This window comes from Vanacampus margaritifer, chromosome 8 (assembly GCF_051991255.1).
Source record: "Vanacampus margaritifer isolate UIUO_Vmar chromosome 8, RoL_Vmar_1.0, whole genome shotgun sequence".
Taxonomy (NCBI): Eukaryota; Metazoa; Chordata; class Actinopteri; order Syngnathiformes; family Syngnathidae; genus Vanacampus; species Vanacampus margaritifer.
Window position 1 is genome coordinate 15,007,464 of NC_135439.1, and position 23,974 is coordinate 15,031,437.

The 23,974-nt window shown below is 38.0% G+C and overlaps 2 protein-coding genes and 3 non-coding genes across 6 annotated transcripts; 1 reads left to right on the forward strand and 4 right to left on the reverse strand.

Annotated features, from left to right (window-relative positions):
* Window positions 1-325: 325 nt before the first annotated feature.
* vamp3 (vesicle-associated membrane protein 3 (cellubrevin)) lies at window positions 326-6,713 on the reverse strand. The gene is made up of 5 exons (XM_077573754.1): window positions 6,350-6,713; window positions 5,089-5,167; window positions 2,721-2,879; window positions 2,252-2,303; window positions 326-1,886 (listed from the first exon to the last, which is right to left on the reverse strand). Coding segments are annotated over exons 1-5 (309 nt in total). The 5' UTR covers window positions 6,352-6,713; the 3' UTR covers window positions 326-1,869.
* On the forward strand, window positions 5,546-22,265 carry ccdc3b (coiled-coil domain containing 3b). 2 transcript variants are annotated; one of them, XM_077573753.1, is made up of 4 exons: window positions 5,546-5,564; window positions 9,103-9,645; window positions 15,125-15,299; window positions 20,834-22,265. In XM_077573753.1, exons 2-4 carry the CDS (start codon window positions 9,296-9,298, stop codon window positions 21,119-21,121), a joined length of 813 nt encoding a protein of 270 aa, XP_077429879.1. In that variant the 5' UTR covers window positions 5,546-5,564; window positions 9,103-9,295; the 3' UTR covers window positions 21,122-22,265. The 2 variants fall into 2 exon arrangements, with proteins under 2 accessions (XP_077429879.1, XP_077429878.1); XM_077573752.1 differs by lacking the exon at window positions 5,546-5,564 and having other exon boundaries at window positions 9,058-9,645.
* On the reverse strand, window positions 8,261-8,333 carry trnar-acg (transfer RNA arginine (anticodon ACG)). The gene has a single exon. It is a non-coding gene; the product is annotated as a tRNA-Arg (tRNA).
* On the reverse strand, window positions 18,517-18,589 carry trnat-ugu (transfer RNA threonine (anticodon UGU)). The gene has a single exon. It is a non-coding gene; the product is annotated as a tRNA-Thr (tRNA).
* Window positions 20,018-20,090, reverse strand: trnat-ugu (transfer RNA threonine (anticodon UGU)). Its single transcript has one exon. It is a non-coding gene; the product is annotated as a tRNA-Thr (tRNA).
* Window positions 22,266-23,974: the final 1,709 nt, after the last annotated feature.

Below are 23,974 nucleotides of genomic sequence, written 5' to 3' on the forward strand. Positions count from 1 at the left end.
CATCACCAAAGGAATGAACACTTCTTCGTTCATCAGATTGCTGTTGAAAACTGTTTATACGTCTCACATTATATTATTTATATATTGTTATTTTACTGGTGTAAATAAAAAAATATTACAATTTTAGCATAAACTCCACATCTGATAATACTGTGTACACATATTGAACTACTCGAAATGCGAATCGGCCCATTTCAGGTACCGAAAGTATCACTAATTTATAGCATGCAAGTTGCAAATGCATGACAATGGCCAACATTATTCACAAAACCTTTAACAAAGTGTTTCAAAAAGGCACTAAACTATAACAGACAACGTAACAAGACACCATTTAACGCATTTTAATCAGATGCAACAGCAGGGCATGCAATTATCCAGTGTTGGCACAATACATGTAATTCTCACTGTCATTCCCCAAACTAAGTGTTTCTAAAAATTCCAACAGCTGCAATGTTTAGCAGCAGTGGACACAAACAAAACAAAATGCATTCAAGATCAGCTCCACATTAGTATTAAAAAATTATAGCGCAATAAAATGGCATTACACACGTGCGCACTCGGATGGGATACATCAGTGTCATTATACGCTGTCGAGGTTAATTAAGAAAGTATGTTTTGGTGAATTCCGAAGGCACAACTGACTCCACCAGGTAGATAATTATCATTCATGGTGTGGAACAAGTGCAGACATTTGATTTGACTGTTTATACGTCCATCCGGCTGACACAAAGGGCAAGGGTGCACAATCTTTTTACAGTCGTGTAATTTCCGTTTTTATAAAGTCCTTTGAGGGCCATACTGAATACTTATGAAGTAATGTTTTTACTGTTTATTGTGTAGCGTGACCATTTGTGGGTTAAATGCTAACAGTGGACATTACATTTAATTTACCTTGCCTTCTAGAACCGGTTCTGAAGTTCTCAGAATTGCATGGCGGGCTATTGTGGCCATAATTTGCCCATCCCTGCTGTAGAAGTTGATCCAAATCAAAGCACCAATTAATTTTTAACTACACACCAAGCACAAGTCATTCCTGAGACAATGATGCAAATGGACATTACTTTATGAACTGAGACAAACATGTTCCTCCTAAGATGTCTTTGATATAAGATGATCAATTTAATTATTTCATATATTCACAATTGAATTCACTACAAGTTAAATTTACCAAAGTATATTTTTCTATCTACCTAACAATCAAAATCTCTTCAAAACAGAAGTACATAAGCACTAAGTCGTGTATAAATAAGTTAAGGCATTGGGTCGCATTATCATACAATGGAACAGCTCTTGAGTCTTTTGAAGTCAGGCAGAAGCAAAATACAGTATAGGAGTACTCAAAGTTGAAAAATGCTGAATTTGCTTCAATGGTAGGCACAATACATTTCCAAGGACAATTTGAACTATTTCTAAAGGTACATCTCTTAGCTTGGCACACACTTTGTTGGCTAGTTAGCAAATGTAAAAACAAAATAGAAGAGGATTTCACAACTATACACCATATTTTGTGTTGTATTCAAGGACAATCGGTATGTTTTGATACAAGTTACAACACCAACTGGAGAGGAGGCACCATTTTTGTTTCCACCATTTGACACCGGTTTAGTTTTAGTTCAATTAGCTAATCATCTGTTAATGTGTCTTTGGTATGTGGCACTGCATAGGAAAAGCTTGTAGTTAGCCTATCCTTTACTGAGGCACATGCCGGCACACATAACAGGACAAGGAATGAAGACCCCCTCCCCTTCCACGGAGAAGAAAATGTGGAACTAAGAAGCCATTAAACATGTGACCTCTGCCTCTCAGCCTCCAAATGATGCATGTTGCTCATCTCTTCCTCGCGCCATTCCGCCTCCTCTTGATGTCATTTTACGCTCTTGACCAAACTGAAAATGAAACAAGAGAACAGGAAATATCTTGAGCACACGAAAAGTCATATGTGAAATGTAGGGGTGCGAATGTTTAGGGCGAGGGGCAAAATGGCATGTAGTGTGTATTACATTCTCTAAATATCAGTTTTGAAATAAGGATTTGGTATTTGGAGAATATACACCTTGAAATGTAATTTTAAGATGCGAGGAAAAGCGGTTTGGATGATGGATGGATGTTATGACTGGGAAAATAATGGATGCCAACATTTCAGGAATTATATGACGACTGACAAAAGTCAAACTTATTCTATGTTACTGGAACAATGCAACTTCTTTCTAAACATTTTCTTAGCAAGAAGGTTTGCTACAAGGATACTCACTAATAATGATGACCACGATAATCAGTAGGACAGCTATCAGGATGGCCCACATCTGCAAGGCAGATAGGCAAAGAATGAAAACAAAGCTCAGCTCGTATTCAAAAACAGTAGCAAGACGTTTAACTCTTTGACTGCCAGAAGTTTTCAGAAAAGGGATGCCGTGGGTGCCAGCCGATTTAAGCATTTTGACTTATCTTTTGACTGGTCTTTCAAGGTTCACAGAAAATTATGTGTTTGGAATATGGAAACACAAATGAAAAGATTGGACTCTCATCTTTCATCAGAAAAAAAAGTTTGTTTCTACTTTATTCCGTTTTTGAGTAATCAACAATAGAAAATGGTTAGTTTCACCTCTGTTTTGAAACAAACGTCTTTTAACGTCTTTAGCACTCCTCCATAGGATTTTACTAAACGTTATTGGCATTCAAAGAGTTTAAAAAATATATATAAATAAATATTGAAATTGTACCTTGCAGTTCTTCCACCAGTACTTCCTCTTCAGCTTGGCAGCGCTGGTCTCAAACTGGGATGCTCCAGCTTGGAGTGCATCTGCTCGGTCATCCAGTTCAGATAACTTCTGGTCACGTTCCAGCACTTTGTCCACATTCACGCGCATAATATCCACCACCTGGGTGCAAACACCATGTTTGATCAATTGATTGGTACTTTTAGGGCTACAAGAAAAGTGACTGTTCAATCAAATGTTTAGGACAAAACAACACCATATTGGAGCATAATATTTAAATAGCAATAAGAGAGTTCTAGACACTGTGTTTGCTGTACATAGTGTATACAGATGTGAATGATTTAATTCCCGTTGCGCACACAGAGACTGGGGGGGCGGTAGCAACTCTTCGAGTGTGTGTGGATTTTTTGACAGACTGTTGACAATGATATATATGTACTGTATTGGCACGACTTAGGGACATTTAAAACCTTGAAATGTTGCAAAGGGTCATGTGCATTTTTTTAGACAGATTAATCGCTAAAAAAAATCTTTTTAATTGCAGCACTATATAAATCTCATCGTAGTTTCGCCTTGTAGGAATAGACATCAGACAGTATCAGGAAACACACGCGCATAACCCACATGTTACACTGATCCACAAACCCTACTAGCGCCACTCCCCTCAGACAGAGCAGCAGAGTGCAGAGGAGTGTGCAAGCATTACATAACCACAGAGATTATATAAACCTCCGGCAACCAATTGGAGGCTCTGAGGACATGCTTAAATTTCTGTGTAGGAGGGGCTAATTTCAGCATTTAAAAAAAATAATAAAAAAATAGGGGGAGCACATGCTGTCATACGTCATTTCAGAGCAATCTTATCTCAGAATGTTCTCAGGCCAGTAAATTAACATGTGAAACGTGTTTGTGGGCAACACATGTCCTTGTAGTGGCGCTTCATGAGTGATGTCAAGGGTTATGCAATACTGTTTGAGACACACATCAAGAAACAATGAGTCATATAGTATCCAGGGGCAGTGAGAGGGAGGGACAATCAATGCAGGCTCTGAACTGACGTCACTTTCCCTAAACAAACAAAACCAGAGGGAACATTTTTTGAGTAAAGAGACTTCCACTAGTAGGCAGTGATGATGATGTGCAAACATTTGCATCAGCCCTAAAATTATCTTAGCTCGTCAATGCAATGGACAGGTAAATGAGTGCTATGACTAATGCTTATTAAATTTAGTAGTACACACCACAAGCTTTATAGTAAGGGCAAATTTGTAGTTTTAGATAAATACAGTGTAACCTCTGACTCGGAATAAAATCAATGTCAATAACTCTTTATTCACTTCAAATTAAATGATGGTTCCGTAGCAACCTTGACCACATTGTTTTCAAGTTGAATGTCTTTTCCATTTCTTGGCTATTTAACTTATTTTTGTGTGTGGTATTGTATTGGAAATTAAAATTAAAACTGCTTTAATATTGAATGAAAGTTTATGGACATTCTTTGGAGGACGCACTTGAGCCCCACCAAGTGGTCTCGGCTAACGCTGCGCTTAGCAGCTGAATCCGACAGGAGCTGTAGGTGCAGAGGTCAGCGAAAATAGCTGGGCATGCGGCACCACTACGTACTGTCCCCCTGTCTAACAAACCGACTTTACTCAACTTGCGTACAGAGCCCCATGAAGCAGGCGATTCTCCTGCTTTCCGTGATTTTTTTTGAATCATTACAATTTTCAACCTACAGTCGCAGATTGAAGGTTCAGGGTTCACAAACACTGTGCCTGGATGTGTAGACTCAGATGTCAGCATGATTACAATGCTCAACTCCCTCGGTAGATAAGGTCTGCACATTATCGTCAAATTTTTAATGGTCATACAGCAAGCACATGAACATCTGCACATCATCTGTTGTTAATGTAGAAACATCATGCGCCACGTTTGCTACTTATAAGCGAGGAAGTTGTGCGTTCTGTGCAGGACACAGAGTAAGGCCCAGTATACACAAAGACAAAGGGGCCCTAATTGCCTGCAGCATACAAATATTAAACGTGTATCAATATTTACGGCAATTAGTTGCAGGAATTCCCTTTTCATGAGACACCCAGTAAGTTGAGGACCACACTGAAAGAGGATAGGGGCACTATGGATAGGGTGGGAAAAAAAAAAAGCCTGGTGGGCTGCCTGGCTAATAAAATGTTAGGGAATCGCCTGAATACTTTGATAACACCAACATTTCTGATAGCGCATTGCAATTGTTTCCACAACTCATGTAGTGAACATATTGAGAAAAAGCATCATTGCAAACAATATGTCATATTTTTATTTAGACTCTCATAGCATGGAAAAGAGAAGTTCGACTTGTGCAGAGTTATCATACCTCATCGACCTGGGCTTGGGTCTGCTGCAAACGCTTGTTGCTTGTCCCTGCACCAGAACCTTCTGGAACTAAGCCTGACCTGGAAAAACATGATATTGAACACATGTGTTATTTAGCATAAATCTAGATGTTCTAGGCAATATTTCTAAACATAAAATGGCCATGTGTTGTGTAATGAAACCGTGAAGGAAAACTAGTTAAGCAGGAGACTACAGGAAGTGAACTCTTGGTTATTTCCTTGTTTGTTTGTATGTTATTGCTTTAGAATTATGGTTCAACAAAATGACTTAAAAAAAAAACTCATGAAACAAGCCTTAACAAAAATGATAGAATCCTTGGAAAAGATGTGCTTGTATTTCATTAAATGCTGTAAATGTTATTTGTATTTGATTCCGTGTTACTTTTAGCACACTTTCATATCACTGTTCGTTTAGAAAAGAGCAGGATATTTCAAGAATAAACTGGAGAGTGACAGGGTGAGTGTATGGACATTCTGTCTGTCAAATCCATTACTAGCACTGTAGCACAGTAACAAGTAAACTTGTGACATTGGATAAGGCCTACATGAAGCCAGTACCAAGCTACTACATTCCTGTTGATATACTCATGGCGATTAGATCATTTGGCACACCAAAGAAACACCAACAAATATACATTGTTCAACTAAAGGTTACGGACCACTGAAAACACGTTTGCTCTTCGATTATCTCAACGTTAACTTATCATACAATTTGGCCCGAAACTATTTAAAATCTAGATAAAAATCTATAAATATCGGCCACAGCCATTTAAACAACACTTTAACCAGCAGCGGTTTAGTATGTGTAATGAATCGACTCACCATTTGACCATTTAATTCATTTATTGTGGTTACAAAAAAAAAAAAAACTTTTGTAGTTTTGACGTTTAGAAGCTAACGGTTAGTTTAGCTGCTCGGGGATGCTAATTCCAACTCAAGTGAACTTCAGTGAATGTTAAAGAACAGTACAACGTATGAGTTATCAATAAAAAAACTAAGTTAAAGTGAATGACAAATTCACTACTCGGCTCAAATGTGTACTTTTCTTTACGGCTAATGCAAACTAATGAGGAAATCGCCTGGTTAACAAACTAGCACTTGTTGCACGCTAACAGCTACGTTTAGGGCGTATGCTACGTTCAATTTTTTCGCAATGCAACCAGATCGAGTCTTTTCCACTTGTTTGACCCAACAACACAATCGACATAATGCGAGCACATACTGTATAACTTTAAATCTTACATCGTGAAGTGAAAGTTGCTTTTTCTTGCACCGGATGCTTCTTGTTTGTAGCGAGTTTCAGAGCTGAGCTGCGTTGCCGTTGCACTGGGAAGTTGGAAATTCGGAGTACCGAGACATTAAAAAATGAATTTAAAAAAATGCACCACCCCCTGACCTCGAGAAACTAACTGAAAATCTGACAGTCTGACTTAACTAATCGCCAACACTACCGTTTGTAAAGTGATTAATTTAAACCCTTGATTATTTCTGAAGTCGATTTGATAGCGTTATGTGGCATAGCTTTGATTACTTCTGTCTACTTATTTAGCATATTCGACATTAGTTGTACGTGGGTTCAACATCTAGATGTGGACTAAAGTAAACGTTAAAAGTGGTATGTGACGTTATAGTGTTGACGTAAAATACACGTTAAGTGTTTTTTGTCCGATGAAAACGTCAGTCTTTGTTCTCAGATTTTCTTTTTGCGGGGAGCACATGAATGCAACACTGAATAGGCGACATACTTCCGCCAACAGTGGCGACGAGTAAACGGCCACATCGAAAGATAATATTTTTTGAAATAATAATTAAAGTGTTGTATTGCAATGGCCACTCACCCAAAGCACCACATTAGCATATTAAATAACTATTTGAGTTGCATATATACATCCATTTAAAGGCATGGAGAAAAGCCCCGTGATCAGCATGTGACAAAAAGATTTGGTAAAAAACAACAACTATATAATATACTCGTGATTCTAATCATCAAAATTCAGAAAAAGATTGTGTTGACCAAAAACTTGAAACATACATTTCAATTTAAAATAGAATTTTTGTGAAACTGTAATTCTAATTCAATTTACAGTTGCCAATGCCACTATACGGCCTCCATCTCATTTGACACATATTTGACTAAACTGTTTCCTTTTCCATATTTTCCCCTTTTCCATCATTCCAATACAAGTCAAACTTGTTTCTTCACTCAAAAAGTGATTTCACATTACAGAAGGCTTTAGGATTCAGGCAGACATTAAGTAGGCCTATTGAACATTTTTGGCTACAGAACGTAATCAATTTTTTTTGGAACCCCTGGAAATTAAGTAATAAAAATAGTTATTGAATTAAAGCTGAAAAAATCTTGATTGTTTTCTTTCAAATCAAATTCGGGGCTGAATGCAGCCAAAATCATGAAAAATTGAATTGCCTAAATACTTCTGGACAAGTCTGGTATGTAATGATAAATTCTTCCATCATTCTTGTTAAACTTTTCTTTGTCTGAAGTTTCACAAACACTTTGAATTTTACACTTTTTGATGTCTTTAGTGCCTGATATAATTTTCACATAAATTGGAAACATGTATATTAACATTTGTGTAATAGCCTAAAAACAATCTTGATGAGTAACATTACTCGTGATAATATAAAACAGGATACCATTATTTGAGAAGATTTTAGAATGGGTTCATAGTGGCAAGTTACTAAAGATTGACCGTGGGTAAGCATGCAAATCATATTAAATGTCTGAATGTAATGTTCTGCAGTACAATAAATATTAGCTAATTGCGAACGATAGACTCAAACAAATACTATACAATGCTTCCCCCTAGCGGTAATATATTGAACGGTTTAGGCTCCATTTTAGATTACAGTACAGTACAGGACATTGGATGTGCTGTGAAGCGTCCAGCGATTTGTGATTTTATATGCTAATGCGCCTGAGACTCATTGCAAACGTGGGTTTGAATAAATAATAAAAAATAAAAAATATTAAACGTAGATAATACGTTATGGATTTTTTTCAGGTACTTTCATTCATCCGTTGTTTTACATATCCCAACGTTGTTTTTTTAAGGTATGATTATTTTGGTTGAAATTATGTCATTGCTTGTCTTTTTTTCCATTCAATAATAAAATTTAAATAAAGAAAAAATCCGAGCCAGCCAGGAGTCGAACCTAGAATCTTCTGATCCGTAGTCAGACGCGTTATCCATTGCGCCACTGGCCCATGTTGTCAACTTGCACAGCATTTTCATATGTATCAAAACAAACAACAGGAATTAAGTTCCTCTGTTTTCCGTGTCAATGTCATGTTTAGTTGTGCGAGTCGCATTTCGAACTGCGACCAAGAATTGCCAACAATGTCCAATCGCTGAGCTTCATTCATTTCCGAAAATTGACTAAAAGCTGTGTTGCATTTTTTTCGTGTATTACTTGTGTGTCTAAACACTGAAATTAAATGTCATCACCCAATAATTTATTTTAGGAGCTGGTTAATTAATGAGAAGGTAGGATAAGGACACCTGCCTTTTGCGGAGTGAAATAAATGTATTCGGTGTTGTTCATTAACTCCCAGGCTGGACTTTTTTTCTCTCTAATTCCGTATTCGTTTTTTAATCGTCATGATTGGTTAAAAAACAGTTGCGCTGATTGCTTACAAGTTGTTCAGTCGTTGACGAAACGAACGGGATTAGTCATTCCAAATGATTGACTTGAGAGCGTTTAACAAACTCGAACCTAGTAGCATAAAACACTGCCACAAGAGGGTGCAATTAACATCTCTCCAAATCCACTTCTTACTAAATGTCTTTTTCTTTTGTTTTAAAATCTCATCCAATTTTCGAACATCGTATAGAATTTCAATTTGCAATCGGTTATTAAGGTCCAACGCGATGTTGTTCGCAGTGGTTTTGTTGCTCCGCCTAAATTTGTGTTGGTAGGTGAGAGGGAATTGCTGCAGCTGAGAGAAGACTGATCCTCCTCCTTCACAATTACAGGTATCACTTCTGCAGGCTGGAGACTACAGAAGCACAACCGTGGAGTTAACCTTTGTATGTTTGTTTGTTTTTCCCCCCCACATACAAACCACCCGGATAATTCACTGAAATAGATTATGTCCACTGCGTGAGCGCACTGCCCTTACTTTGCAATTTCCCTCCATCTTCAACTCACGATTCTTTGCGTCTAATCATGTGGATTATCGTGTTTTTTCTCCTGACTGCGGCCGGTCCCGAGTGGAGCGAGGGGTGCCAGCTGCCCCACGACTGGAGACCCCAGACGGAGGCGTGCCGTGCCGAGTTGGCCGAGATCATCGTGTTCGCAAAGGTGCTGGCCCTGCACAAGGAGCCGTACAACTACCTGCCGTGGCAGAGCCACAGCGACTTGCTCTACTTCGCTGAGATCGAGCTGCTGTGTGACCAGGCGTGGGGAAGCATGCTGGAGGTACCCGCGGGCTCCAGATTTAATGTCACCGGCCTGGGCTACTTCTCCTGCTACTCCTACAGTGTGACTCCAAATAACAATTACTACTTCTTCCTAAAGTGAGTAAACTCCCCTCCCTCCTCCTTAATTGCTGAAGTGCTGACTGACTGAATGAGTCCATCACATATCATGTAAAATGCCGACATCATGGGTAGCCTACATCAGGGGTGAGCAAAGTTTGGCCAGTGGGCAACACACAGCACGCTCCATTCTTTAAGCATTTGCATTAAAAGGCCTGTAATATATGTTGCAATTTATCAATTAATTGGTTACCTACAATTAGACACAGGCTAATATTAGATTTTGACGGTAAGATACCTGTCAAAAAAATATTACAATTACAGCTCTAAGATGACTTTTTTTTAATGGGTAAATAAAAACAGCATTTTTTTCTCTCCATTGAACACAATCGATTTTATTTTTAAACATAATATAGGATATTTGGTACATAAGAAACCTGTATCATGTTACGTTTCAATTAATAAATTAAACATTCTTTTTCTGTTTTAATTCTTCTTAGTATGTCACAGTGTCCCTGCAATTTTTTATTTGTTAGTTTTTTTCTTTTCTTACCACAGGCCCACTCATGTTGTCCTTGGGGCAAACTAGTGCCCGCTGGCACCATTGATTTATTTATTTATTTTTAGGACAATGCACATCCATCACAGCAAAATGCATCATTATTTGCAGTGTCTCTTTCTCTTGCTCAACCCCTCCTCCATGCTTAACTGCTTTCTGCTTGCAGAGTAGGATGGGAAACATTTTTTTTATTTGGGGGCAATAAACTTCAAAGAGGCAGCTCATTTTCTCAACTCTCCAAGCAGACAATCATTTGTGTCCTGCTTAGACATCCTCTTAAGAAAGAGAAGGAAAAGAAGAAGAAGAGCTCATTACCGGTGACAAGCCGTATTAGTGGTTATTGAAACTTTGGCTTTTAAAAATCAAGGTAAACTGTCAAACGGGCAATTGGCCTACTTACAATGTATTTATTCATTTTTATGAATTAACAAAAATACAGTAATACCTTAACTTACAAATTGAATTGGTTCCTTGACCAATTTACTCATACAAAAAAAAAACATTTTCCCTTTTGAAATGAATGGAAATGCCTTTAATCTGTCTCAGGACCCAACAAACCACCACCATTTTTATGACATAGCACTGTAATGTATAAAAGCATAATAACAGAGTGTAAACAAATAGTAAAAAAAAAAAAAAAAGTTATTACCATAAAAAAATAAAACAAAACGGTACATACATTACATACCTTTCTAGTCACATACTGTTGGTGAGACAATCTTTGTCCATTTTACTTGTCGCTTTGGAAATGTGATGGGCATTGGATATGATGACCTTTCGTAGCCCTTGCAGACATCTTGTGTAAATGGTTTGTTAGGGCTCACCTAAGTGACTTAAACTGGAAGGAAGGGGGTTCATCCAGTTTTGCGGAATGCAAAAATTGGTTGTACATAACTCCTATAAACGGTTGAAAGTTTGCTTTTTTGTATGTGTGCCACTTTGATCAAAAATCATCGGCAAAGTGTGTTGAGTTTGCATATTCTGTATATTTCCAGTGTGGGCTTTCTTTGGATTCCTCCCGAATGTCAAAGACGTGCAAGTTAGGGTTCAGTGACGACTCAGTTCAAGTCTTTGCTAAGTTTCTTTCCCAACTGTTCAAATGCATACAGCAGCACTTTCTCTTTGAATGACACAGTGCTCTTCAGTTTTACAGATGTCACGTCTGCTGTCCAGGCAGCAAGTGTTATGATAAAGACATCTACTGCAACACCATGCGATATGGTCATAGAAGTGTATCTACTTCTAGCGTTGTTGATGTGCTTTAGTTAAATACTGAAATAACTTAAAACTGACAAAATGCAATTTGCCAACAATACATAATTGCAACCCACAATGCATCAGTGAGAATGTCCTTTGGACCGAGTGGGCAAAACTGCAAGTTTTTGGCAAGTCACATTAGCTCTATGTTTACAGATGCAAAAATGATGCATGAAAAGAAAATAACGCTGTCCCTACTGTGAAACATGGAGGAGGCATGGTTTTGTTCTGGGGCTTTACTTCATACAGCTTGGGGTGTCCTGAATCTAAACTCGCATGCCATTCGGAGTGTTTGTTAGAAAGCTTGGTCTCAACTGCAAAAACACACAGCTAAAAACATACAAGAATGACTAAGAACAAAACAGTTGAACATATGTGGAGGGAGCTGAAACATGCAGGAGAAGAAAAAAAAAGAAAGGGAAAAAAAAGTCTGATTTTCATTACCGGTAGTTAGTTTTCTGTATATTTTCTAAAATGTATTATTACTTTTGTCATTTATTCTAATGGCATTTGTTTGTTTTTCTTTCTGTATTGGAACGGTAGCACTTTTGACTAAACATGAAATTACTGTTAGCTAAACACCACCTGTATTTTTTCTGGGGGGGAAATGAGGGAATTTGAGGTACTCGTGTATTTATTCAAGGTTCTATGCAACTGGAGATTAATTGGGCTCAGAGTCGATGAGACCGGTGGCCAGTATTTAAGGAATCATGGAATATCAATCTCTATGAAAAGTTACATATAATTTTGTTAACATTTATTTTTGCTTTGATTCAGTTGATTTATTGCCTAAACACATCTTTGGAAACTTTGCAATAGGGAATGTCTTTCTCATAAAAAGTGAAATACCAATCGCATGTTTATCCTTCTGCGATTAGTTAATAGATGTTCTCCTGATTTATGAGATGCATGATGAGTGAAATACATCCATTTGGACACAGCACTTGGTCAAATCTCACACAGTGCCAGATATTGGAACTGGGGAGAACACTGTCGCTATCTGCAGAATGTTGTAGTATGCACTCCGAACATTAAAACATCAAACAGTCCACTTGGTGGTAAATATGTTCAAGTAATCTTTCAACAAAAGGCAAACATTTTAACTATTTTTCAATGATGTAATGTAATGCCTTTAAAATCCTTGAATTGAAGTTTCACTGTTTTCTGTTCTGCATCAACTCTTCAGATATGCGCCATAAACACGAAAAAGGATTCTCAAAGGACTCAATCAGTGAAGAAACCTAAGTTCACCAAACGGAGCATTGACGCCCACCTCCTATGTGATCCCATGTTAATTTATGTTAACTGCCATACTTTCCATGCACATTGAAAGGGTTAGTTACTGTATGTTCAAACTTTGCATTCAAGCGCATATAATTATAGAGACAATCAGAACACCAAAAGTTTGATAAAGCTCGCTATTTGTGGACCCGGCGCTGATGAAAGTCTCTGCTTGATGATAGGGGAGCATGTGCTAACAAACAGGTGTTACCAATTTTTCATTCACATTTTTTTTATTTTTTTTTGTGAGTGCTCACACAGATGAGATGTCAGATATTGAGAAGGGGTGCTGGAAAACATTCCTGGTGTGTAATGTTTTGCAGTCCCTCATGAGGGTCTGCACAAAGCCAACAACAGCAGTGATTTTTTTTGATTTTTTATAATGCATCTTTCCGAAAGATGTGTGTGAACATGTGGTTAGACAACACTTTGCTTCCTTTGGTTTTGTTGGTCAAAACATCAAACACCCGTTTCCATTTATCAGGGATAACGGGAAGAAATTGTTCCATTTCCCCTGCATAACTTCTAAACTGTTAAAAAATAGGCTCTATGTTATTCTTGTTTACAACAAAGTAGCATTCAAAAACAGTAACAGCAGATTAGACGTTGCCTGAGAAGATTTGACAAAGCCTCGCAATGTTGTGGGACAGATCAGGTCGAATGTCGTTTATTAATGATGTAGTGGCTGAGAAAAGTAACAGATTAGGTTATGGCTGTCTGTGCTCAGTGGGTGGTTATATAAGAAGATTGATATCACTTGTATGGGGTAAGAGAAGACAAGTCATTTAGTCAAACATTAAATTGGGAACAGATTAACTTGAGACAAAGCCTCTCTTGTTTTACCCTTGAAGTGCAAATCAGTACAAAACAGCCGTAAAGGGGAAGACAACTGCCCCCCATCCACACAAAAAAAAAAAAAAAAAATCTTGACAATAAGATGTTCTATGCAGCCCCACTAGTCTAAATACGGTATTCTGGTTAATATTACGAGTGGAATATGAGTTAAGTAGCAGTTTTTATCAATATCAGATGGCAGCCATTTTGCCAATTGCTGTGGAGTGAAAATGACATCACAGTAGCTCAGGTCTGAACAACCGATCACAGCTCAGCTTCGTAAAACAGGTGAGCCCTGATTGGTTGTTGCCTGCCTGAGCAACTATGATGTCATCTTCAGTCGACAGCAAGTGGCAAAATGGCCGCCCCCTGAGATGGATAAAACTGGCTGTATTTTGCTTCATAACTCATACTCCACAAATATAATATTAGTAATATTAGTCAGAATGTCATGTTAAGACTGAGGTCGCATATAACATATTATTGTTAAGAAATGTTTAACTCCTTCACTGCCATTGACGGCACTTCACTTTTGTTAACAAGGGTATGAAAACCTAGAAAAAAATTATTGTACATTTAGAACAGATATGAAATTTGTGATTAATCGTGAGATATGCGATTAATTACAATTTAAAAATAATCGCCTGACGCCCCTAATTTTTAATAATCTTTTCTTTTCTTTAAAAAAAAAAGATTATTTAAAAAAATGTCTAGGTTTTCATACTCTTGTTAACAAAAGTGGGGAAAAAAGTTGAACTAATAGAAGTAGTTAAAAGGAATTTTTGACATTTATAGTCGTCAATGGCAGTGAATGAAGTTGACTTCCCTTTTAAAAATGGTATTTCAATATCATATGAGTGTGTCTAGTTGACATGTCTTACGATGCTTTATTAATATTATATAGTGACACAAATACCCAAACAGGAATGTTCAGGGCTCACATTCGAATATGTTAACTCTTTATTTCATGAGGCAACAAAGATGAAGAGATGGAGTTCTCATTCTCATCGAAGTCTCCAGTGGACATCCATTTCCTGTTCAACAAAACCACAGAGAGACAAAAATAGTTGTTTCAATCAATCATGAGCAAAATGTTCCCAGTATAGGGCGAATGAGTATGGAGAAGAATGCAACCAGCAATCTCACATGGGATCTTAAAATGAGACAGATTGAGTGTGATGGCTAGTTCTCATGTGCACTGTAAAAACATTAGCCTATATGCTACCCCTTAAATATTCTGTCAGAAGAATAACAAACAATACTCATACAGATGGGAACCACCGACATTGTGCCAGATCAAAAACGCATTTGTTTTGTGTAACTAATGCAGGGATGGCAATTCTTACGCTTTTCCAAATCTTACCTGTAACCTTTTCAACACACACACGTGCCAACTCTGTCACTTGTACAAACAAGCAAACTTTTGATGTCTTCTGTGGAGACGAGATGGACTCCAGATGTCCATAAGTTTTCCCTCACACATTTTACATGACGCTATGCATTAATCACACTCATAAATCTGCTTTGGCTGGAGAGAGTTGAAAAGTGAAACTGTGTGCAATAAATATTTTCTTTATTGACATGCAGGATGGATGAAAACTACAACATGGTCCCCCATGGAGTGAACTTCCAGGATGCCATCTTCCCAGACACGGTGGAAAACCATCACATGTTTGCCAGCCTGTTCCAATTTGCCAACTGCACACCTGGTACTCAGGTCCATAGCTATACCCCCGAGTGGGAGGCTCAGGAGGACAGCAGGGTACGTAGATGGCAAAAAAAGCTCCTGTGTGTTTGATTTCACATGCGAAAAGTTGAATGAGAAAGTCTGATTCAGCACATTGCATTAGGGAATAGAATGCAAGAAGCCACAATTACTTTTATTAATGTGGGGGCACACATGAAGATTCACGATTATATCCTTTTGTTTGAAGAGGAAGCATGCTATGAGTCAAATAATGGTCCAAAATCTGGGAAACAGACATTTTCCGAGGTTTGGCTAGACAAAGAAGCCACAATGTTTTATGGAAAAATCCACTTTTAGAACATATAACATCTTGTTCTTGCAACATCCATGGGTTTTTGTTTGTTCTATAGCTTAGTCTTGTTTTAAGCGCAACCTGTGGGACCTTTTATGTAGGATTACATCATGTAGACGCCTGCTGAATGTTAGGGTCACTATCACCATACATGAAAGTGCCTGTGGTGTCATCATCTGAATCACTTAGTCAGCATGGAAATGTAGCAGAATAATAAGTGGCCTACATTTGACGCCATTTCGTTTTCATTGGATGTACAGTATGGTAATTTGGCATGTCTCACACACCGCCCTGCTAATTATAGTGCATGGAATGAGTGGCAAAATAATACTACAATTTAAATAAAAATTCAATTTAAAAAATCCAGTGGGTTTATTGTCCAGAACAATTTATTTGATAGAATATGTTATTACGATTTTCGTAATCATAATGAATATTTTGCATGTGTCCTTGAAAATGTTGTCCACCCTGTCATTATGGGGTAGCTGTCCTTTCAGCAAACCATCTGTTGGTTTCGTTGACATCACGTGCACCATTTAGTCTTCCCACAGTGGTTGAAACAGCGGATAGTAGTAGAATAAATAATTGACACTTCTTTTTTTGTAATTCCAATTGTAATTTTGTAATTGCTATTTGTAAAAAAAAAAAAAAATCATAGTTGGATGCTGTATAGATTAACATGTCCACTCTGTCATACTGAAATCTCAATTAATACTTTGTATAAAACCTTTCATAAATGTGGAATATAGTTTTTAAACTGCACAGTCACCTTGCTAACTTGGTGTCTACTATGTGCTCTTAAATGCTAACATTAGCCAAAAATGTCTACCCTGTCATTGTCCACCCTGTCAGCAAGCTATACATTGTCAGCTTTAAAAGGACTTTATGGTGATATTGACTCATAACACTTTTTTTTGTCTGAAAGTGTCAAAAGTATGAATTTGAAAAAGGTTGAAATGCTTTTGCCAAATATAAAATAAACTAATTACACAAATGTGCAAAAATACACAACATTCTATCTTAAAATGGTGAAATTTCCTAACATATCATCACACATTCATAACAAAAATCCCTCTAAAATGAAGGAATATCACACAAAAACGCATTTTTGCATCTTGGGGTTCACATGTTTTCTTGCCTCTCTTGTCCTGTGCTTCCTTCCATTCCAAAATCATTTAAGGTTTATTGAAGTCCAATCTGTCTGTTTGTGTGAATGTGAGTATGATTGTTTACATTTGTACTGTGATTGCATGGCACACAGTCCAGGGTGTATTTACTTACATATTTACGTGCTGCAATAGATGTTGATGTGTTTTATCGGTTGATCCACCATTGGAAAAAGACACCATGCAAAGATGGCTCTTTGTAGATAATGCTTGAAATGGGTCCACTGTATAAATGCTATTCAAATCTCAAGTTCATTTTGGCACTGTGTGTCCCAAGGAATTTGCTCAAGATTCTAAATACATGTATTTTGCATTATGTAGTCTTATTTGTTATGTATTTATAGTTTCCACTGACTCGACACTGCGTTTTCCCCTCAAACAAGCACAAACATTTGGCGCAGTCCTCCTCATTTTGGTCTTCTTCTGTCTGTTTCCAATCTTTTGCTGACTTCTCATGAAAGCAGAACTCTACCGCGGGAAAAGGGAATTACAAACACGGTTTGCATTTCCGTTAATAGCACAGATTTGGGGTTGGATTGGCCTGTGATTGTAATTACCAAGTGATATTTAGATATCTGCTGCGGGTTCTTAAATTATAGTCCAGATTGTATTTCCTCCCAGAGAAAATAAAAGCAGACGTCGTTCAGGTCACAGTTGGTACATCCAAGTCATTACAATGCATGCGCTTGCCTCGAGATGTGCTAGTAACACCAAACTGCATGACGACCAAAGCTTGCAGAGGCAACCTCGCCATACGCACAAAGGGAAAACTAATGGCTGCTTATGGCTTCAGTTCATGTGCTTTGACTAAATTTGTCTTTAAAGCAGGACACACGTGTTTCCATTCAAAACATGTCTCTTCCCACTTAGAAAAGACTTAAGTACTTGAGAAAATTTGTTCTGTTTACAGTGTAATGGCATGTAAACACAGGCATGCTAAGTGAAGTCATTGCCCCTGTGGCATTGCAATTAAAATCCACACATACTGTATTCCCATCTCTGAAACTGATTTATTAAAATGTCCTCTATGTGCAACCATATTAGTTAAAAATTCCTATTTCACGAGTTTGGCAGTACAGCACATTCAATGTCCAACTACGGTATTTGTTATGCCTGGGCTCACACAGCAGGGTCACCCACTGCTTTACGTACCATGATCATCCTGTCTCTTCACTTCAACCTTTATGTTATAAAGTTTCACAGCCTTTTCACATCCCAATAGGGAGTAAGTAATGCCACATGGTGTATGGCCACAGTTATATTGCAGGAGGAAATGTAGCCACTAGTGATGTGGCCCGGCAGCCAGAAGCACATTTTCAACATTTCCTCCAAACTTTCAGCAGTTGTTATTTAAGGGCTGGCAATTTACATGCTGGCCCACATGGAAGCATTAGCATCTGTAGAGGAAATCCACACTCAGGCAGAAAATCCATACGGTCTGAAGCAGTTGGAGGTCTTTTTTTTTGGACCTTACAAAACTTCTAGGCCTGGTAAGTGGTCTGTTGCCGGTCGTGTTGCCTCACATCACATTAATCCCTACCTGGAGGACAGAAAAGTTTACAAGGCCGATGCTCTAAACTCTGACCTACGGTTCACATACTTTGCATTGCTAGAGTTGGGGCAGTCAGAAACTGTGAACTGTAGATTCAGCCTGCATTAATGTAGTCTTAAATTTCCATTCTTTGTCCGTGAAGTGAATTTTCCTTGGGCTTTTCTGATTTTCACTCTGTAAAACAGTAGCATGTCCTTTTAATGGAAGGATTTCCAAAGCATCAGGCCTCAGTGAGATTTGAACTCACGACCCCTGGTTTACAAGACCAGTGCTCTGACCCCTGAGCTATGAGGCCCTTCATTTCCAGAACAGACTCCACATTATCAGACTAGTCAATGGTTATCTTTTTAAAATGCAAAACTGACCTAGTGACCCCTGTACGTTGCATGACAAGCAATAACCAACACTGTGTTCAGGTAGTGAACTAACGTTTCTTTTCAAACTTTTTCCGTTAAGATACTTTTGCCAAATCTGAATTTAGACTCATCAAGGTAAAGATAAATCTTTAACTCATTTACTGCCATTGACGACTATAGATGTCAAAAATTCATTTGAACTATTTCTATTAGTTTAACATTTTCCCCCATTTTTTCCCGAAAACCTATATATTTTTTATTGTATGAGAATAGATATAAAATTTGTGATTAATTGTGAGTTAACTAGTGAGGTCATGCGATTAATTACGATTAAAAAATGTTTGGAACCTGACGCTCCTAATTTTTAATAATCATTTCTTTAAAAAAAAAGATTATTAAAAACTAAAAAAATAATAATTACAATATAATTTTTTTAAAGGAAAAAAAAATTAAAAATTAGGTGCGTCAGTTGATAATTTTTTTTTATTGTAATTAATCGCATGACTTCACTAGTTAATTCATGATTAATCACACATTTCATATCTGTACTAAATGTACAAAAAAAATCTAGGTTTTCATACTCTTGTTAACAAAAGTGGGGGAAAAAAGTTAAACTAATAGAAATAGTTAAAATGAATTTTTGACGTCTATAGCCGTCAATGGCAGTGAATGAGTTAAAAGCAAAAAGAAAATTATCGGGTAGACTTACGTCAAATGGTCCTATTTAAGATGGCAACTGTCACGGAGGGTGCCACATGCCACCGTGCGAAGTCCAGAGCACAACATTTCTGAGGTTTCTGCACTGGTCTTCACTCAATTTGCCACACTTGTCGATTTGCCTGATTTGATGGAGGCATGATGTCAATGCGCGATTTAAGAGTTATTTGTTTCTGAATATGCACTATGTCTGACTGGTGGCCAGTGTAAGGTGTTGGCTGCTGTTTGCCTGAAGTCAGCTGAAATAGGCTCCAGCTTCCAGTGACCCTGAAGAGGATAAGTGGTTTAGAGACTAGATCTGTGGTGGGCAAACTCGGTCCTTGAGGGCCAGAGTCCTGCAGGTTTTGGATGTTTTCCTTCTCCAACATAGTAGATATATGATTAGCTCATCAGAAAACTCTGATAATGATCCTGTTGATTGGAATCAGCAGGGAAACATCCAAAACCTGCAGGACTCCAGCCCTCGAGGACCCACCACTAGACAAGATTGAGTTTTCCAACATAGAACTATGATTTGCTGAAATGTGTAAGAGTTGATCAGGTTCAATCACCTATGATGCAAAGTCAAAGCTAACAATGACCATGCTGTACAGACTGACTGACATCCTGTATTTAAGTCACATACACCACTGCCATCATCCAAAAACACTAGGCCCTAATGAGATTTGAACTCATGACCCCTGGTTTACAAGACCAGTGCTCTGACCCCTGAGCTACAAGGCCATTGAAGTCAAGCATGACTTCTACATGACTAGACTGGTCGTCAGCATTCCAATGGAGCCTTTATGCCATCAGATGCCAAAACTGTTGCAAAAAAAAAAAAAACATACCTCTCCTCAGCTGTTTTTCATTCCAACAAAATTTTGCAAGGTCCTGTCAGAAAGTTATACTACAAATGGATAACTGCTCAGCTTCTAATTTCCCACAACAGTGGCTTCTCTCACGCCATACTTTTCAGTCCTCAGTGGTGAGCGATATTGCAAGATTTGATATTGATCCGATACCAAATAAATACAGTGGCAATATTGCTGATATTGATACAGAGTCCAAAAAGCTGTTAAAAATTAAGGTAGATGGTGTCAATGCTAAATCTGAAAAAAATAAAAATAAATAATCAAGACCATTATGTATTTTGTTTCAGGGACACCCCACTGTCGTTTGGTGTTCCACAGGGTTCAATTTTGGGGCCATTGCCGTTTTCGTTGCATTTGCTGCTCTTGGGTTCCATCTTAAGAAAGCATGATATTTCCTTTCACTGCTATGCAGATGACAATCAAATCTATGTCCAAAAAGAACACTTTCTCCTTAAGGCCACTTTTTCCCAGTCTGGAAGAAATCAAAGCCCATGGATGGCACTGAACTTCTTGAATTTCAATACCAAAAAAAACAAGTTGTAGTGTTTGGTCCCAGTGGCCCTTGTCCATCACACCCTGCTGACTCTAAAGCCATTTTGTTTTTCTTCACAGTTGTTGTGCTCCACGGTGCAGAAGGCTCTGTTCGAGGAGGAGGAGAAAGTGAGCACGCTCTCTCAGAAGGTGCGTTCGCTAGAGAAAGCTAACGGCCACCTGAGGGAGAAGGTGAAGACCATGAAACGTCTGTTGCGTCAGGCCCAACGAGAGACGGCCAAGGAGCAACAAACGCTCAATCTCAAGCAGCTGTACGAGTCGAAGACATCCCGAACGCACCCGCATCAGGATACCACCCAGGACCGGAAGGAGCCTCCCCTCAAGAGGGCGTCGTCAAAAAAGTTATAGAAGTAGAGCTGACTTCAATGCGTGCTAACAATGCTGACCAGTCTGTGCAAAGCTGAAGTGTCTTTCATTACATTATCCATCCATATCCATATGCTTATAATAATAATATGTTCAATGCAGCCCCATTAGTCTAAATACAAAATCCAGCAGTTCTTATCTATATCAGGAGGCAGCCATCTTGCCACTTGTTTTCGAGTGAAAATGACATCAATGTTGCTCAGGTTGTAAGCAACAACCAATCACAGCTCAGCTTCAGTAAACAGATGGGTTGTGATTGGTCGTTGCCCGAGCCCTGAGCAACTGTGATGTCATTTTCACTCGACAGCAATTGGCAAAATGGCCGTTCCCTGAGATGGATAAAAACGGCTTCAAAACTCATACTGCACAAATGTATTATTAATTAGAACGTCATGTTTAAACTAGTGAGGTCACATATAAAATATTATTATCAAGATTTGTTTAAGGTTGACTTCAACTTTAAGATTCCTCATGTAGAATCTTAACAAGCCGTCTCTGACTTAAGCACAACGTGGACAAACAACTTCAACCTTCTTAATCCATCTGGGACCAAACTGTTCGTCTGAGTGACATCATATCAAATAAATATCTTCAGTTCAAGTTAAAGGGACATCAAATGAGAGCATATCATTTGAGTTGAGCATAACATATACAGGAAATACTCGAGTAACGTGTGTGCCAATAATGCCAATAGTTTTTACTCGAGTATGTGTATTTAGTTACGTTATTGGTCATGGCTGTATGCTGGTCATGCAAATCTGTTGTATCGTTGAATTAAAAAAAAAACTTAAATGTGTGATGTTTGAAATGTTGAGAGGAGCCCAAATTATGGTTTTTTTTACTACTTATTTTTATATTTGAAACTATTTATGTTGAAAACATATAAGGCCGTTTTTTTTGTAAGTGTACTCATACAGTGTTGATTTTGTTTTTGAAAAATGGTGCTGAGCACCAAGTAATTTGAATCAGTGGTTGAAGATTGTGTGAGTTGCAAATTACAATCTGTCATTTAAAATTTACATTACGTTTCTGTTTTGTTTTGTGGTTGGCTTTGCCGCTAGCATAATTATTTGTGCGCATTACCCCTGCTTTCATTGTTTAAATGAATAAATCAGCTTTAACATCACTTCCCATGTTGTCTTTCCATTTTTCTGCATTATGCTCAGTATGTTTAACTATTATGAAATGTTTAGCTTTATGTCATAAATATGACATGAACAAATTAGCAGCCTTGGATCCATATTGCGCATAGCTGTAAGACTCAAGCGTCATCCTACCAAAAGAAAATGCTCGCAAATACATTTCGACTATCAAGGTCTTTTTCCACAGTATGTGCTCTCTACGCAGGTTCTGATCGATGCTCACTTTAATGATTTATCACTGATACACTATCATCTGTAACCTCAGTGTAATTGTGTGTGTCTTACCACATAAAAGAGTAGCGGCCAAAAGGTATAACTGTGTTAAAAAGGGTCATAAATTCCTGTGAACGTTTTAATCGCTATCATAACTTCATTCCTAAAATGTCTTTGGCATGAGCAGGGTGTTAGAGCCTCTGCTAAAGTGGAAGATTTACAAACGTATGGTTCAAATGTAAAAGGAAACAAAGAACCAAGTGGAGGCCAAGCAATACCAAATAGAGATTAGAGAAAGTTACTATCCTCTAGTGTAGCTCACTGTATGAAAGAAAATAAACTTGTGCAGGGGGTCGTCGGGTAACAGTAAAGGGAATTCAAAGTTATAATTCTGTGAAATTCTGTGAAGAAAAGTGTGCTATAATTTTTCATAGACGTATTATTCAGACACCTGGAATGGTTTTAAATTTTGAAGAAAAAATATATTGAAGTTGTGCTGTTCATGCTGTTCCACCCCAGACCTGCAGGGGGTGGTAATGCACATTAAAAGAGCTCAGTCGGCCAAGGCTTTCCACCTAGCTTCAGGTCACGCAATTTATTAACTTCTATCGTTAGCAGAATATAAGGAAAAATACATGAAATCAAGAATCACCTTTGTAGATAGTCAACAATGTTTCCACTCAGTCCTGTAGGTGGTGGTAATGAAAATTTGGCAGTCAACATTAAATTTAAGAAGCTATAGCCACCATTTTGGGACTTGAAGTTTCCCCCCGCAACATTACTAACCCGAAAATAGCACCTTGTAATGCAGTATTGCCTAAATGTTATTGATTGAGTATTATTTTCTTCTTCTATGTTCTTCTACAGGTCACCACATATGTTTTTGCTAGTTGAACCTGGCTTGAAACTGTCATTATGCAGTTTCAAGCCAGGTTCAACTAGCAAACACATATGTGGTGATCTGCACACATTCATACCTTTAATAATCATTATATTTGGCGATTGTACATTTGTGTGCTGATTGTTATTGTAATGCATTGGTGGTTTCTATAATTGTGACCTGATAGTGTGGCGGCATTACTGTAAGAGGCACGCAGGGTCCCAAATGTTCGGTTCTCCACTGGAAGAAGCTTTATCTGCCATCGTGAGTAGCTAGTATCTACAGTACACAAATATTTTAACAACAATCAGGTGATAACGTTTGTCTCATTGTGCTTGGGTGAGTATCAATAACAACCTATAGGTGAGTAGGCCTTATTTTGACCTCCTCTGTTGAAGATGTTTCCACTTCAGGTTCTGTGCGCAACCACACGACCTATTGAGATCTCCAGCATGATTTTTAAGACATTTGACGTGAACCAAATAGCTTCCATATGTCGCTGTGTACGACTGAGGTATTGAAGAATGAGAAGCAGGCTTTAAATGGGAAGCGGGACAAAAAGAAACATTTAGCAGGCTGTAGAGGGATTGTTCTCCGCTA

Excerpts from the sequence above, each read along its gene's own strand:
- ccdc3b (XM_077573753.1), top strand. The coding sequence starts at position 9,296 with ATGTGGATTATCGTGTTTTTTCTCCTGACTGCGGCCGGTCCCGAGTGG. Across the intron at positions 9,646-15,124 it reads AATTACTACTTCTTCCTAAA|GATGGATGAAAACTACAACA; the intron begins GTGAGTAAACTC and ends ATTGACATGCAG. Across the intron at positions 15,300-20,833 it reads AGGCTCAGGAGGACAGCAGG|TTGTTGTGCTCCACGGTGCA; the intron begins GTACGTAGATGG and ends TTTTCTTCACAG.
- vamp3 (XM_077573754.1), bottom strand. Across the intron at positions 2,880-5,088 it reads CCCAAGCCCAGGTCGATGAG|GTGGTGGATATTATGCGCGT; the intron begins GTATGATAACTC and ends GTTTGCACCCAG. Across the intron at positions 2,304-2,720 it reads ACTGGTGGAAGAACTGCAAG|ATGTGGGCCATCCTGATAGC; the intron begins GTACAATTTCAA and ends TCTGCCTTGCAG.